The 18,194-nt window shown below is 47.0% G+C and overlaps 1 protein-coding gene across 1 annotated transcript in view; it reads right to left on the bottom strand.

Annotated features, from left to right (window-relative positions):
* LOC147894916 (ER-based factor for assembly of V-ATPase) overlaps positions 1-17,875 on the bottom strand; it is a 38,997-nt gene extending 21,122 nt beyond the window's left edge. The window contains exons 1-2 of the mRNA XM_087383997.1: positions 17,528-17,875; positions 17,268-17,406 (exon numbers count right to left, since the gene is read on the bottom strand). Coding sequence (XP_087240123.1) covers positions 17,268-17,406; positions 17,528-17,800 — 412 coding nt within the window. The 5' untranslated portion in view covers positions 17,801-17,875. The remainder of the gene's footprint in view (positions 1-17,267; positions 17,407-17,527) is intronic.
* Between the last annotated feature and the right edge of the window lie 319 nt (positions 17,876-18,194).

Genomic DNA, 18,194 nt, shown 5'->3' with positions numbered 1-18,194 from the left:
ACTAGGCATCTCACACACGTCTGTATGCACAAGCTCAAGTTGAGCATCTTTATGTCCTAATCTCCTTTTATGAGGACACTGTAACTGTCTACCATATATGCAGTGCTCACAAAACTTTAAATCAGAAAATTTAAGAGACGGTAAGTAGCCAAGGCGAGCCAATTGCTCCATTCCACTTATGCTCATATGTCCCATCCGGCTATGCCACATAGAAATATTCGGCAGCTCGGTGGCATGAATATCAGCATGATTACATACTTTAGCATGAAGAGTATACATTGTGTCAACCTTAGAACCTCTGGCAACAACCAGGGCACCTTTGGTGACCTTCCAGAAACCATGACCAAAGCTGGTCACAAAACCTTCGTCATCCAACATGCCAGTAGAAGTCAGATTTTTCTTAACTTCGGGTACATGCCTGACATTGTGAAGCATAAGCTGAGTACCATCAGCAAATACAAGCCTGACATCTCCAACACCGACAATGCTGCATGCATGATTATCCCCTAGAAAAACGACTCCATTACTACCTGCTGCATACCTTACAAACAATTCTATGTAAGGTGTAACATGGAATGAGGCACCTGAGTCAATGATCCAAGAGTGCATGTCTGCAAAATCTCCTGCATGGAGAGAATGAGCATCCAAAGTAGAGAGAAATAGAACCTCTCCCTCACTGTCATAACCGTGTGTAGAATGAAGCTCTTCAATCTTCACACTGCTCGTGCCATTGCTTACTGGTACAATTGCCTTTGCATCTGACGCATCAGTGTTTTTGGCTTTGTCTCTCTTATCATTTTTCAGTTTAAAGCACTGCTTTTTGGTATGTCCCTTTTTGCCACAGTAGTAGCACTCAACATCTTTGTTGGAGCGGGACTTGCTCCTCCCTTTTCCCCTTTCCTAGGATTTGCCTCTTTGCTGACTTCTCCCCCTTGCATTTAAGGCATTGTTAGGCTTTACTGCATCTTGAGCTTTCAGCTTCTGCTCTTCTTGCAAAATCAGCCCTGTGATATCTGAAAAACTTATGAAAGTGTTTGCATTTGTTACAGCTGTGGTGAATGTATCCCAACTTTCAGGAAGAGAGATCAAGAGTGCCATACCCTTGGTTTCCTCATCCACCACATACTTTTGATTTGCAAGTTGAGTGACAATTGAATTAAACTCACTGAGATGTGCATCCATGGAGGTCCCTTCCTTTATCTTCAGATTGAAGAACTTGCGCAACCAATATATCTTTGTGGCTACACTTTGCTGCTCATATGTGTCCTGTAGCTTTTTCCACACACCCCAGGCTGTTTTTTCACCATCCACATTCCAAACAACACTCTCATGGAGTGACAATTCAATTATGGACTTTGCTGACAGATCAGCTAGTGCCCAAGCATCATCAGATGTGCCAGTGGGCTTCACACCTTTGTGTATAATAGGAGCATGAAATTGCCTGAGAATTAGCACATTCAGGACCATCTTTTTCCACATCGGGTAGTTAGCTGCACCCTGCAACTTTTTAATATTGAGAAGAGAAGATTCCGAGGATGAAGCCATTACAATCAGCAAGAAATATAACCCACACTTGGGTGCCTGACCTGCAAACCAAGTGCACACAGGCACTTGAACTATGCTCAAAAAGTTTAATTCCTGCAGCGGAACAACAGGAACTGCACCTGCAAATATTTCTCCCAATTAAACAGAAAATTATAACTGTTTACTGCTTGCTGCAGTATCCGAACAGCAACTGTGTTTGCATCATTAAATGCACTGTTGTACAATCAGCAATACTCTGATATTACTGCCCTGCAATTACAGTGAAAAACAGCAGTGTATTTTGCACTCTGTACTTCTGTACAATGACTGTAATCAGCCCCACAGTTGACACAGAACAGTACCAGACTGTACCAGAAAGTACAGAATCAGTAAATGACTGTTTGACTGTTCAAACCTGTCAACTTCAAGCTTCAAGATACCACTAAAACTGTATAACACAGTTTAGAGTAGGATTTAGGCAAAAGCCCCTTGACTGGAGGCAAAATTCTCAGAATTTTGAGTGCATTTACCGCTTCACTGACCACTGTAAGGCATTTAAATTGCTTCCCCCAGCACTGATATGCATCCAATTGCAAAACCCCCAATTTGACTAGCACATTCAGTGCTCAAGTCTACAATGTAGTACTCAATGCAGCTTCTACTGTCCCGTGGGTCAACAAATGCATACGAATCCTGCAAGAATCAACTCCAAAAAGGAGGATAAACGCAATACGTGCGTATACAAGCCAATACTTGGCACTGGCTACAAAAGCCCCTTGATTCTGCAATTCAATGTTGAGGATTTCCTCACACAGTAGGCATAGACAGTTATCTGTTTCCCCCAATACCAGTAATGCTCACAATGAGCTCAAAGGATGCACCTGTACCTATAACACTGCCGGAGCAGTTGGAGAAATTCTGACGAGAGCTCGTAGGCCTGGCGGGCTGTCTTGGATGTGCGTTGGAGGAGTCGCCTGTGTGGCGACTTGTCGGACCGCTGGTGGCGTCACCTATGCCACAACTTGGCGACCCGTTGAAGGCGTCGCCTGTATGGGCGACGCTGGGCCCTGAAGGCGTCGCCTATGTGGCGCTGCTGCTGGCGACGCCGCTGTTGGCGTCGCTGCTGGCGTCACCTTTGCTGGCGTCACTGCTGGCGTCGCCTTTACCCCAACATTATGGAGATGGATAGATGCATGCTAAAAAGCGAAAAATTGCCTCACAAATTTTGGCTTGAAGGTCTCATGTGTGCCAATTATGTTTTGAATCGGGCACCCATAAAAGCTTTGAAGACCAAAACTCCCTATGAAGTTTGGCAAGGGAGAAAGCCTTCTGTGGATCATTTCCGTGTTTTTGGATGCCTTGCATATGCTCATGTGCCCGTTGAGTTTCGGCATAAGTTGTCTGATAAGGCAATCAAATGCATTTTTGTTGGGTACAGTGCAGAGAGCAAAGGCTACCGTCTCTACAATCCTGTCACACGCAAGATTATTGTCAGTAGAGATGTTGTATTTTCAGAAAATTCAGCTCACACTCAAGCTAAATTTGATTTGTCTTCTTCTTCCGATGATGTCTTTGAGGGATTACTACCCATTGCCTTGGGTTCCCCTACTGATATATCTGATGCAGATCAGAATTTTCATACCCTCCACATGCTCCGATTCAGCCACAAGATGTCTTACCACCTCCACAAGCAGTGGAAGAGGTTGTTCAGCAAGAAATTGCAGATATACATGCAGCAAAAACAGTCCCAAATTGGCTATTAAAAACTCTCAGGGAGAGTAAAATTGATGCTCCATTACCTGGCAGAACTCGGAGTGCAGTAAGACATGGGGGGGGAGCACTTTCAGTTGAATCAGCTTATGCAAGTACTCTTCTTGATGAGGACGAGCCTGAGACATTTGAAGAGGCACAGGATAATGTGCATTGGATGAATGCCATGCACGATGAATTGCAGTCCATTCAGAAAAATCAGACATGGGAAGTTGTCGATTTGCCACCAGGTAAACATGCCATAGGTACACGGTGGGTTTTCAAAGTTAAAAGAAAGCAAGATGGGACCATTGATAGGTACAAGGCAAGGCTGGTTGCAAAAGGATATGCTCAGAAAAAGGGCATAGACTATGAGGAGACTTTTGCTCCTACATCCAAAATGACAACCATCCGGTCAGTTATCGCCATGGCTGCAAATTTTCAATGAAATGTTCATCAGTTGGACATAAAAACAGCCTTCCTTAATGGAGACTTGTTGGAAGAGGTCTATGTCAAACAACCTCCAGGCTTTGAAATTTCAGGAAATGCACTTCAGGTATGCAAGCTGAATAAAGCTTTGTATGGGCTGAAACAAGCCCCACGTGCATGGTATGCAAAAATTCATGCCTTTCTGACCAGCAAGGGGCTGCACAATAGTCCAACTGAGGGCACCCTCTACATCAAGAAGGATGGGGGGGATATTTTAGTCATCATTCTTTATGTAGATGACTTACTGCTCATAGGGTCAAATGAAGATAATATTGCAGATTTTAAAGCTGAATTGCATACCACTTTTGACATGTCAGATTTGGGGCTGCTACACTTTTATTTGGGGATCCAGTTCACTCAAGAGAAAAGTGGCATCGGTATGTCTCAATCCAAATATGTGCAGAAACTCTTGGACAGACTCAACATGCAGGATTGTAAGCCCATAGCTACTGCCATGGAGCGGGGGCTGAAGCTTGCAATGCATGAAGCAGGTGAATCATTTGATGTCACACTCTACAGTCAGGCTGTTGGATGCCTCATTTATCTCTGCAATACACAACCTGATATTCAGTTTGCAGTTTCTCAGGTGAACAGATATATGCACAGCCCAAAGACTATGCATTGGCAGGCTGTAAAACGCATCTTCCGTTATTTGCAAGGTACCAAGTCTTTTGGCTTGATGTTTCCGAGGGGGGGTGACTTGCAGATGCATGCCTACAGTGACTCAGATTGGACTGGAGACTATGACACTAGGCAGTCCACAAGTGGCAATTGTTTCTTTTTGGGCAAAGCTTGTATTTCTTGGTTGAGCAAGAAACAATCTACAGTGGCTACCTCTTCATGTGAAGTTGAGTATAGGGCAGCTTTCACAGCGACAATTGAATGTGTTTGGCTGCGTCGTTTATTTGCTGATCTTCATCTTTCATTGGAGGGTCCTTCTCCAATTCTCACTGATAGTCAGAGTAGTGGCAAAGAATCCTGTGTGTTTCATGCTCGCACAAAGCACATTGAGGTTCACTATCACTACGTCAAAGAGAAGTTGCATGCAGGAGAGATCAGTATGATCTATGTGTCAACACATGACAATGTTGCAGACATTTTCACCAAAGCACTTCCACGTGAAAAGTTTGAGGCATTTCGCAGTGCCCTGAACCTATCTCCTTTTGGTGATTGATCATTTCCTTGTACATGACATTGGCACTGCAGGGGGGTGTTAGAATTATTGTTATAATTTAGCAGTGACCAATGTAATGTAATAAGTAGGTTAGGGGCACTTTTCCCTCACTTAGAGGTTTTTCCCCCTAACCACAGTTAGTTCATTAACTACGGTTAGTGAAGGATAAGGTTTTGTCACTTAGACAAAACCTATCACTCTTTTCAGTTGTAATACACTCATCTATTGCAACTATCGTTTTCAGCTCTCTCTCTCCTGCTCCTGCTCTCACACTTTGCTCTCTCCCTTCGACTCACAGATAGCAGCTAGTGAAGCCTGTTAGGCAGGCACATGGCAGTTTGGAGCAGATCTGCATCAAAGAGTGCAGCATAATAAGTTGAAGGTGGTGTCTTACCTCAGCAGAGTTTCCTGCAGGTGTAGGTACACTGTTGGAACTTGTTTTATATTGATTTCTACATACTTTTTATATCTATTGTTGGCTATACATCTGTGCATTGTTCCTCTCTACAGTTCTAGAGTGTTCTCTATCTTCAGTCTGAAGTGAGATATGTGAGTGTTATTTTCTAAAAATCTTCTGCATTTATATAATGATGAGGGATTGTGGAGGGGACTATATATGTCCAACCCACCATTTTGTAGACACCTTTTGATGTGAGATCTGATGTTATCCCCTATTCTCCTCCCACGTTCATACACCTTCTCCCTCTACCCCCTCCTCTTTCTTTCTTTTCTCTACCCCCCTCCCCCCCCCCCTCTCTCTCTCTCTCCCCCCCCCACCCTTGATGAGGGGAGACCACAGCGACATTGGAGCATATTTCACGTTGTATTCTGAAGACAGTTGATCTGATGATGAGGATGACGATGATGATGATAGTGATGATGTTAGAGGACTATTATTCTGATATGAATATGTAGCATGTAGTTTTTTTTGGCTTTTGTATGGGTGCTAATGCTCGGTTAGTAGCTCCACCATTTCAGCTCGCTCGTATCAGCTTTCTCACAATCTCATAGACCCATAAGTCTCTCTCTCTCTCTCTCTCTCTCTCTCTCTCTCTCTCTCTCCTTCCCCATCAAGTTTTGTAAAACCCGCGTGGGTCTTGGTGGTTGAGGCTCTGGTTCATGTCGTTGTGTGTGTGTGTTCGATCCTTGTGGTCGACTTCGGATACGCCTACTGTGTGCGTCTTGGGATTGTTCCTACGAAGTAAAAAACTCTCTCTCACCGTGTATAAGCCATCCTTCCCCATCAAGTTTTGTAAAACCCACGTGGGTCTTGGTGGTTGAGGCTCTGGTTCATGTCGTTGTGTGTGTTCGATCCTTGTGGTCGACTTCGGATACGCCTCCTGTGTGCATCTTGGGATTGTTCCTACGAAGTAAAAATCTCTCTCTCTCTCTCTCTCTCTCTCTCTCTCTCTCTCTCTCTCCTACTTTGTTCACTAGCTTAGCACTTTAGCTTTCAGTTTCCAGCAAGGGCCTTAGTGAGCCCTTTGCTTCAGCCGTTAGTGGCTTGTATAAGTTACCTTTTGGCTTTGCATTTGTCTAATAGGCCCGCAAGGCCTCTCACAGACATTATTACATCTCTCTCTCTCTTTCTCTCTCTCTCTACTCTAAGCACGGAGACAAGAGCAGACTTCTCCCTCGACTGATACCTCTCAGATCTCTATCACGGAGTTCTTTCAGCCAGATCACATAGACCCCACGAGGCAAGACCTCGACATGACCGTGACCCGGAGCCCGTGACCCGACAGCTCAGACAGAGAGTTGACTCACAGATCATACTTGGAGACATCCCCTCCTTGTTTAGGGTCGGAGCTCGACCGATGGGGGTCACAGTGGCCCTGGTTAGATGCAGAGCTACGACCAAGAGACGTACCAGGATTGCACCCTTGAGGGGGCGACAACGCTCTATTGCCGACCTCATGCCTTCACTTCCACAGCCTCATCCATCCTGATGTCCTGCTGCTGATGATGGTTATGATGATGCTGACGATGATGCTGAGATTGATATATATAGTCGAGATATGACTATGTTGTACTTAGGACTTAGTACTGCCATTTTGCATTTTTTTGCATTCTACATTGGTGTGGATTCTAGTTTAGTAGCTCCACTACCACAGCTCATTGTATCAGGTTTTTCACAGTCTCATAGACCCATCGGTCTTCCGAAGACTTTAATAAACTTTCTTTCTTTCTTTCTTTCTTTCTTTCTTCTCTCAACTCTATCAACTCTCTCAAGTCTCTGGCTAGACTAGAGAGACAGTGCTTCCGCTCTCACTTTCAGGATCCACAGACCAAAGGGTTGCTTTTTGACTCCTTGGTCCACCCGGAAGGGATGTATGGCAGTCCATGCTGGGGGCTAGACTTGTCGCATACAGAGTGGGCCAAGGTGGAGCGGCTACAGGTTCTCATGTTATCACGGATGATCCGGGGTAAGCCATCCGTCCCTCACCAGATCATTCAGGCAGAGTTTGGGTCAACCCCATTACAGCTACATGCTGTATTTCAGGTCATTACATATCTGTACCGAATCAAGGAGTATGGGGATTACACATCCGGGTGTAGCAGGATACCATGGCTAGCACTATCCTCTTCTATGGCACTTGCAGCAAGGGGAGATCAGAGGTGCTGGTATGCACGCACAGAGAGATGGTTTGCAGGACTAGGGCTCCACATGGACAGACTACCTCCTTTCCAATACAGCATGGATGCTCCTCTCTCTCCCCTCCTATCACACAAGGTCAACCACGTTACCCGTGAAGATCTACTACAGCTACACACATTCCAGACTTGGTTGGGGTCCAAGTGATCTCCCAGTGAAGTTGGGCTTCTACAGAGATCACTTCTTACATATCACAGCGGAGAGTTTCATTGATCCGCAAGGATACACGAAGATTCACCTACCCCACTCGCTCCGAATCTCCCTTGGGCAGTTCCGAGTCTCTTCACACAGACTTCGTATCGAGAGCGGCAGAGCAGAGCGGTTGACTAGGGAGAGGCGCATATGCACACTGTGTGACATGCATGAGGTTGAGACAGAGGAGCATTTCAACTTCAGGTGCCCTGTTTACTATGAGATCCGAGAGCGTTTCTACTGCCTCTTCAGAGATAGTTATGGGATGTTGGCCCGTTTCCTCTCCTACCTAGACCAGCGATGTTTGGCTGGTTTCATTCATGAGGTGCTCAAACACCGCGATAGGATAGTCCGAGCACGGAGACAAGAGCAGACTTCTCCCTCGACAAATACCTCTCAGAGCTCTATCACATAGACCCCCACGAGGCGAGACCTTGACATGACCGTAACCCAGAGCCTGTGACCCAACAGCTCAGACAGAGGGTTGACTCACAGATCATACTTGGGGACATCCCCTCCTTGTTTAGGGTCGGAGCCCGACCAACGGGGGTCACAATGGCCTCGGTTAGACGCAGAGCTACAACCAGGACACGTACCAAGACTACACCCTTGAGGGGGCGACAACGTTCTATTGCTGACCTCATGCCTCCACTTCCACAACCCCATTCATCTTGATGTCCTGCTGCTGGCAATGATGACGATGATGATGATGATGTAACGTTATGATGATGCTGAGATTGAGTCGGGATATGACTATGTTGTACTTAGGACTTAGTACTGCCATTTTGCATTTTCTTGCATTCTGCATTGGTGTGGATGCTCGTTTAGTAGCTCCACAACCACAGCTCATTGTATCAGGTTTTTCACAGTCTCATAGACCCATCGGTCTTCCGAAGACTTTAATAAACTTTCTTTCTTTCTTTTTTCTGGATACTTGGAAGTATTTGAAACGTTTTTTGTGTGTACCTTGTCTCTCTCTCTCTCTCTCTCTCTCTCTCTCTCTCTCTCTCTCTCTCTCTCTCTCTCTCTCTCTCTCGCGTGCGACAGAGAGCTCCCAGAGTACACTCTATTGAGGTCCGACCTATCACAGCTTTCCTCAGGGGAGACCGACAGAGACGAGAGGTCACCCTATAGACCAAAGAGTCCAGAGAGCGAGGAGACCGCGTCCCCCACCGCAGTGTGAGACAGCTCGACAAATGCAGATACGAGACATCTTCGCAGCCCACCAAAGCGCCATCACTGTACCAAGCTTCCGTTTCGTCCCAGCGCCTGGATAGATTGATGGATATGGCCCATTCTGCAGTTGTAGTTGACTTTTTTTCTATGATTATGATTCTGTTAGCATAGATTAGTACTCAGCAAAGGGTCCTAGCATACCCTTTGCTTCAGCCCACTGAGGCTTGTATGAGTTCGCTTTTCTATGTACTTTGTCCCATAGACCCGTGAGGCCTCCTGTGGATGTTAATATATCTTCCACTGTCATCTCCATTCCTCACTTAGTCACCGTCCAGTTTCCGGACTCAGTCCCACTCTTTCATGCCACAGTCACCATGGTTTCAGTATGGACATGGGTGGGCTGATACACCAGAGGCCCCTAAGACCTTGCTCACGGAGATACATAGTTTCCGTGAGCGTGAGATGGAGCTAACTCGCTTCGCACGGGAGCACTTCAACTAGGAGCAGAGCCGCATCATACAGGAATAGGCTAGGGCCATTCGGGAGCAAGTGGGTCTTATTCAGGGACTCAGACAGGATATCATGCAGCTCCGACAAGAGGTCACAGCCATACACACTATCCCAAGGAGTACCCCGGTGGTCGAGGCACAGATTGCGAGCATACAATCTGCTATTGAGGAGACTTCTAGATGGGCTGACGTGGCCAAACGGGAACCCGCAAGGGTAACTGTTTCGGCTACCCTCATGGAGCAGCAGTAGAGAGCCAGTAAGGCTCTCAACATCAAAGTACGTGGGATCCCATGCACTGAGGCTACACCGATGGTAGATGCGATGCGTTCGTGGCCGCTACCCTGGGTGTGGTTGAGCACAAGATAGAGAGGGCATGGCAGGTGGGGAGAGATCCCAACCGAGAGCAACCCCTGATCATACGGTTCCATGACACTCAAGCACGACTTTCAGCTCTACGACGTAGGTCAGTCCTTCGAGATCAGCCAGCGATCTCTATGGATGAGGACCTCACACCTCTACAGGTTGAGGAGAGGTGCTCTTTGCTGCAGCAGCGGGATCAGGCCCGGAAGGAGGGGAACTGGGTAGTGGTACGAGAGGGACGACTTCTTATAGGCCCCCGTAGGGCACCTGCCCCCTCCCCTAGGGAAGCGGGGTCTATGAGACTCAGAAATCCGAGACCCTGTCTTGCACCATTTGGAACTGTAATGGTACCTTATGGTCAAAACCAGAGAGCTTCTCGGAATCCTGTACAGGCCACGACATAGTCTTCTATACAGAGACACATCAAAGTCCAGAGCACCCTCTTCCAATAGTCAGCGGATATACATGGGAGTCTGCCTACAGAGATGAGACGAGGGGTACAGGAGGAGTTCGAGGTTCAGGTGGAGTTGCAGTCCTTTTTAGATCCACACTTCGGGGGATCATTTCAGTAGAGCAGAGAGATACACATTCCAGATTTCTTTGGATCCGCATATGACACATGGACAGCCAGGATCTGTTTGTCGCAGTTTGCTACTTCCCCCTGGAGACCTCCCACTTTGCCAGAGATATTCGAGCTAATGATGAGACATCCCCATTTGTTACCCTTTATCAGTCCATTGTTGACTTTTCTAGCCGCGAAGAAGTCCTTCTAGTGGGGGACTTCAACGCGAGGACAAGGGCCTGTCAGGTACCACTTCTTGACTTTAGAGATGATTCCACTCTACTACCAAATAGACCTTGGGGAGGCAGGTATGCTACGGGTTTCGGCTGACAGACGAGCTCCATTCTCATCTTATGGACAGGCCCTATTAGACCTCGGTAGGATACATGATCTCCCCTGTTGTTGATTACATCATGGGATCCCCTGTCTTCACATCTTGCATTACTGACTTCACTGTAGCACCTCTCCCCCCAGGGGCTGATCATACATACATTTTCTTTCGCATCTCCATCTCCCTTCGCACAACACCTTCCACCCCACTCAATGCTTACTCCACCTACCATGATATACGCTTTGATCGGGATCACTCACCTTCTTACTCTGGCCGTCTATACATACTTCTCGCTTATATTGACTTCATACCCCTTTTAGAGGATCGTGCTGCCCTTGTCACCCGCTCACTACACGAGGCTGCCATTCACGCTTTTCCCCACACTGCCCGCCCACCACCCCCTGAAACCGTACCTTGTAATAGTTGGTACGATGATGAGTGTAAGGCCTTACGCCGTCAACTCAGATTCGAAACCAAAAACAGTCTTCCAAGCACACCAGATACGCTACGTGAATACCATAGACTGGTACGGATAAAAAAACTAGACTTCGTTCGTCGGAACGAGGAGGAACTACTGAACATTTTGTTTAGTAACAACTCTAAGGACTTTTGGTGGAGATTTCTAGAAGGACGGTCCCCCCCGCCACTCACTGACACCCAGATCTGGTTTGATTACGCATGCACACTTTATGACATCCCAAATCAGCCAATCCCTAACCTCTCACACATGCCTCGTCCCACATCCTACACCCTCTTCACTAGATGAGGGGTAAAGGATGCTGTAATGAAACTTCATAATGGCCGAGCAAAGGATCATGAGGGGCTATGCACTGAGTTCATTGCATATGGGATTAACCTCCTAGCCCATATCTTAGCAAAGCTTTTTAATGAAGCGGTTTGTTTGGGATTTCCACACACTTGGACCATTAACACTATCTCACCCATCCACAAGGCAAGGGATCCCATGAGCCCAGAGAACTATAGTACCATTATGATTGGACATGTCATGTCCAAAATTTATGCATCAGTACTTGACTCCGAGGTTAGCAGACTTGCAGAGTGTCGAGGACTTAGAGCAACAGGACAGGCCGGATTCCGGCGTGATCATGGAACCATGGACCACATTCTCACGCTTAGATGTATCATCGAGGAGGCGAGGTCACGGAAGCAGAGGGTTTATTGTTGCTTTGTGGATTTCCGCAAGGTATTTAACACGGTCTCCAGAGCCTGCCTCATACGGCGCCTACGGGACTTGGGTTATGACCGGGAGATCATTTGGGCTGTCATGGCACTTAACAAGAGAGTTTCTGGCAGAGTTCGGGCAGGATCCGGGTGGACAAACAAGATCATGAGTACCATCGTCAAACAAGGGTGTCCTTTGTCGCCTACCTTGTTTGGCCTCTACATTTACGAGCTTCAAACAGTGATGCAGACACAGGGGGGTGTAGGTTGCTCTCTTGCGGGCACGCTGATCCAGATTTTGCTCTATGCAGATGGCGTGGCTCTCTTGTCTTTCTCAGCAGAGGGGCTTCAGAGACACCTAGACGCACTACAGTCCTTTTATGAGTCTCATGATTTGAAAGTCAACCTGGGTAAAACCAAGGTCATGATCTTCAATACATCTCCAGCCATCATGCGTCAGGAGCAATTCACATTTGCGGGGTCATCTGTTGAGATAGTTTCATCATACACTTATCTTGGGATTATCTTCTCCAGACCGAGCTTCACTATGAGACCCACGATGCAGGCACGCTTGAGTAGAGGGTATGCCTCATTGGCTAGACTAGAGAGGCAATGCTTCCGCTCGCACTTTTAGGATCCACGCACCAAGGGGTTTCTTTTTTACTCCTTGGCTCGCCCAACGAGAATGTATGGCAGCCCTTGTTGGGGGCCAGACTTGTCGGATACAGAGTGGCCCGTGTGGAGCGACTACAGGTTCTCATGTTATCACGGATGATTCGTGGTAAGTCATCTATTCCTCACTAGATCATTCAGGCTGAGTTTGGGTCACCCCCTTTACAACTAGATGCTGCATTTCAGGTGAGTTAGGGAATATGGGGATTATACCTCGGGCGTAGCAAGCTACCATGGGTAGCTCTATCCTCTTCTATGGCACTTGCAGCAGCAGGAGATCAGAGGTGCTGGTATGCACGTACAGAGAGATGGTTTGAGCGGGCTCCACATGGATAGACTACCTCCCTTCCAGTATAGCATGGATGCTCCGTTTTCTCCCCTCTTATCACACGAGGTCAACCAGGTTATCCGTGAGGATCTACTACAGCTACACACTTTTCAGACCTAGTTGGGACCGAGTCAACTCCCAATGAAGCTTAGCTTCTACAGAGATCACTTCTTACATATCATAGCGGAGGGTTTCATTGACCCACCAGGATACACACAGATTCACCTACCCCACTCGCTGAGGATCTCTCTTGGGCAGTTCCGGGTCTCTTTACACAGACTTCGCATCGAGAGTGGCAGAGCAGAGCGACTACCCAGGGAGCGGCGCATATGCACACTGTGTGACATAGGGGAGGTTGAGACAGAGGAGCATTTCATCTTCAAGTGTCCTGTGTACTATGAGATCCGAGGATGTTTCCACTGCCACTTCAGGGATAGTTATGGGATTTTAGCCCGTTTCCTCTCCTACCCAGACCAGCGGTGTTTGGCAGGTTTCATTCATGAGGCACTTAGACACCTCGAGAGGATACTCCGAGCACGGAGACACGAGCTGACTTCTTCCTCAGTTGATCCCTCTCAAAGCTCTATCACGGAATTCTTTTAGCTAGATCACATGGACCCCAACGAGACGAGGCCTCGACATGATCGTGACCTGGAGCCCGTGACCCGACAGCTCAGACACAGGGTCAACACACAAATCACACTTGCAGACATCCCCTCCTTGTTTAGAGTCGGAGCCCAGAGTCGGAGCCCGACCGACGGGGGTCACAGTAGCCCTGGTTAGACGCAGAGCTACGACCAGGAGACGTGCCAGGACCACACCTCTGAGTGGTCGACAACACTCTATTGCCGACTTTATGCCTCCACTGCCTCATCCATCTTGATATCTTGCTGTTGCCGAGGATGATGATGATATTGATGATGATGCTGAGATTGATATATAGTCAACCATCGACATGACTATGTTGTACTTAGGACTTAGTACTACCATTTTGCATTTTTGCATTTTGCATTGGTATGGATGCTCGTTTAGTAGCTCCACTACCACAGCTTGTTGCATCAGGATTTCACAGTCTCGTAGACCCATCGGTCTTCCAAAGACTTTAATAAACTTTCTTTCTTTCTTTCTGTCTTTCTATCGACTCTCTCAAGTCCCTAGATACCCGGATGTATTTGAAACGGTTTTGGTCTGTACCTTGTCCCATAGACCCGTGAGGTCTCCCACGGACGTTAATCTCTCTCTCTCTCTCTCTCTCTCTCTCTCTCTCTCTCTCTCTCTCTCTCCCCTCCTAGCCCTTTTCCATCTCCCTCTCCCTACATCCTCGTTCCTCACACCTCCCTTCTGCTATCCTGCACCCCTCTTTTCTACATTGGTATCAGAGACCTTTCTTGGGCTCCCTTTCCCACTTCCCCTTTTTCCATTTTTTCATGATCAAAAGCCTTCACCTTCCGACCTATGTCATTGAAAATCCGTGATGATTTCTGACCTATGTCATCCAACCCTGGGACAAATCACAGACTGATCCATCAAGGATACTGAATTTCGTACATTAGACTTCTTGGGCATGCAAGAACGATCTATGGTGCTTTCTAATTGCTGCAAGGCAGGAGTAAAAAATGGCCTTCGTTGGTTTCTTTGGGGGCCTTATCTACAAAAGCGCTCAGAACCAGGTGACAAGGTCTGGAGCATGTAGAGGAATGTTTTCCTCCTACTTGTAGAATGGAGAGCTTTCGGAAAGACGGGGGCCAAGATCAAGCTCGTTGTCATTAAAGACTCATCATTAGTGAGGAAGGCATTCCCAACAAGGGGCCACTATTCGGAGGAGAGATCCTCAGTGGCAAGGAAAGCAATGGGGACGACATGCTCCAATAGCACCAATAATCGCGAAAGGTAGGGCAGGACTAGACAGAGCTCCACCATTCGTGGGAAAATTCCTCGGTGATGATGAGACACCACCATTCAGAGGAGAAATCCTCAGCCCATGATGAGGTGCCACCATTGAAGGAGAGAATCCTCAACAACGAGGGATGAGGAACAGAGCTTAGAATCACCATAGCCAAGAAGCTTCACAAGCATCTTCCCTCTTCAACACCTCTCACCGGCGATGCCGATTTCCACTTCCATCAACTATGTCCGCCGCTCATTCCACACATAGAATTTTTTTATTGAGCAAGGAATAATCCTTTGCCTCAAGTTCCGCGTGCTCCACCTCGAGCGTCTGTAGACTTTTTGTCCAGAATGATCCTCTCCACCTTGCTGTCTAAAAACCAGCCTAGGTGGGCAGCACAGTCTGCAGCCCTCTTTAGGTCTCCTTCTCCTCCTAGGAAAAAGGCCCAAGGAAGCCCTAACTGCTGCTCCTATCTGCTGTAGATCTGCTGCTCCAGAGAATGAGGAATGAGGGCCTGGAGGCCGTCCTTTTATAGCCCCCAAGGTCTTGCTGACAAAAACCGACCAGTCTGTGGCTGGTCCAGCCCTAGAAGGGCTCTCAAACCAGGGCCCTTTGGCCCACTCTTCTAGGGCCTTGGCCCTCCACTCAAGCAAGGGCCCAGCCCTATATAAAGGCAGGTCCCTGCCTACTAGCAGCCTCCTTTGCTGCTCCACCAGGCCTCCATGTGGCTGACCTGTATGCTGGTCTGCCCCGCCCTTCTGCGTCATCTGCCCTGCCAGACAGCCCGCCACGCAGGCACCTCCAGTCTGCCCTTGCCGCCACATGTGCGCCTCTCTTGCAGGCCCATGGATCCTGCTTTGACAGCTGCACCTTTTGGCCTGCCATGCTTTTCCTCTGTCAGCCTTCTGTGTGCTGCCCACATGGCAGCCTGTTTGCTACCCATGTGGCAGCCTCTTTTGCTGTCCTGACCTTGTGAGGTGCTGCCCATGTGGCAGCCCCCTCTCTCCTTTTCTCATGGCACATGTCCTAGGTCTCCCTCCCCACGCTCTCCTCATATGGGGGCTTACAGATGGGGAGGTGACCTTTCCAACACACAGGACATCTTAAAGCAAAGTGCTGCGCTAACGCAAGTCACATAAAGAGCAAATGTTGACTGCTTGAGGATCCCCTCAACCCGTCTTGTCTCAATGCATAAACGGTGAGAACAAACACAGCACTCATGAGATCCTCAAAGCGTGGGAGAGGTGGATCCGGATGTAGCAAGCAGATCAATATTGATATCTATAGACGTTGCTCTCTGTAAAAATTAAGATTTGTTGTGAGTGTGTAGCTGTATAAGATCCTCTTGAATGACATAGTTTGCCTCATGGTCTCATGATAAATGAGCAGAACCAAGGGGACCTCGAGACTATACTGAAAAGGCAGCAATCTGTCCATATCAAGCCCAAGAATCACAAACCAGCTGCATGCCAAGCACACCGCGTTTGATCTCCAACAGCTGCTAGTGTCATGGATGCGGGTATGGCCAACCATGGTTCCACTCATAACATCAGTTCTCCAAAACTAGCCTCTTCACTTGGAAGGAAAGGATGTCGAAGGAACTTTCATGACGGACCTAATACTACTCTTATTCCAATTTAAAGTAAGCTGAGAGTGCAGATTCAAGGATATTTTGGCCATGTTGACTTCTTGGTTGGGCTAGGACCACATGTTGACAGGCTTTTATAGAGCCATAGCATTGTGCGATGCAGCACACTCACGACTACAGGAAACAATTGCTCCTCTATTGACATCACCTTGTAAGCTGAGTTTCGGAGCCTTATCCCGTGGTAAGTCATTCAAGCTGAGAAATTTTTTAAGAAAGAGTTGTGTTCGCATTTGATTTATGTGCAAGAGTCCGATAAGGTTGAAGATGAAGATAGCTTGACAACAAATTGGAGGCTATTTCTAGATGGGTTCAGGGTGTGCTCTTCAGGATTTGCCAAAGAGTTTACCACCTGAATGACATGAAGATTTAACCACAAACTTATCCCTAGTAGCATACCTCTGAATAGACCACTTTATCGCGTGAGCAAGTTACTAAAACATTTGACCTAGTAGCTCATCATTTTATTCTCGAGTGTTCTACCTCTTAAGAAAGGCATCAAAGTAAATTACAATAAAGAATCATTTCCCTATAACACGTATAAATGAGATTTGGAAAGTGTAAGGTTCCCTATACACATGTCTTACGTAAGTAATGCAAGTTTAAAATACCAAAACGACTTGCTTATCTACAGATGAAGATGGCTGCGTTTTTATTAATTCTCCCTAATAACACATAAGTGAGGTGTAGTGGGAGATGGTGGTTAACTTCAGGTCGTGTAAAGAACTTGTGCGTACTACCACAGGTACCGATACTATTTGGTTAAGCGCATGGATCAAGTATAACATTAATTCACCATGCAACATTGGAGATGCGCAGAAGAAGAGACCTAATCCAAGTTGATCTCTGTATGACGAAAAATTGTATGGCTCCTGTTCACTTGGAGCCACATCTTTAACAATGTCATTGTAAGATTTTCTGTCTGCAATATCTTGTAATTGCTCTAATCGGGCTTTCAGTTCATCGCTCTGAGAAAAAGACATAGGTGCTTGGGCTATCACTTGAATTATCTCTTACAATGCAGAAAAAGACCGAATTCAATGCAGAAGGAACTACTCCATGTAAATTAGAAACGACAAGGATAAGGACCTTCTTCCGAGGTTCTGGACTTTTAAAAACAAATGTGGAACCGGCAAGCAAATGCCGCAATCGGGGTCGGGAAGTAGAAGGCGTCCCCGCCCACGTGTCTCTGACAAGTTGGTATGGGACTACCTCAGCCCCAACGTACTGCTGCACGGCCGTGTCAGGCAAAGAGGCTGAAGATAGAAAATCCTTGATAATGGACGTAGATTTGAGGAGCAATCCGGGTGGAGAAGGAGAAGCGAAAGCGTTTGAGACTGATACAGTTTCAGCTTCCGCCATATATCTCTCATAGGTCGTCCTCCAGGGCTTTCTTCCTTATAAACTGTTCCTCTTCAAGACAGATGCTCCTTAATATGTGGAACCCCAACTCAGCTATCCCCGCAGTTGGGGTTCCACATATTTATATACTTATATATTTATTTATTTAATATGTGCCCCTTGAGAACTTTAAATCAAATTTCCTATTTTTTAGTTGTGGAAAGGAAGAGCGCAAGGGCATGATTAAAGTAAGGGATAAATGGGGGAGGCGAAGAGTTTCAATTAAAGGATAATGCAGGATAGGGGGCCTTACAAAGGGATGCACTTGAGATTTGGGAGAGCGGAAGGTACATCCTCAAGGGGGAGGGGGAAGAGGGACCATTTATGGTTAGCAATAGGCATGCTATACCACACA

This window comes from Dipteris shenzhenensis, chromosome 13, assembly GCF_047967505.1.
Source record: "Dipteris shenzhenensis isolate YYH24624 ecotype China chromosome 13, Dip_SZ_1.0, whole genome shotgun sequence".
In the NCBI taxonomy this organism is placed as follows: Eukaryota; Viridiplantae; Streptophyta; class Polypodiopsida; order Gleicheniales; family Dipteridaceae; genus Dipteris; species Dipteris shenzhenensis.
This window is presented reverse-complemented; position numbering and strand designations above follow the sequence as displayed.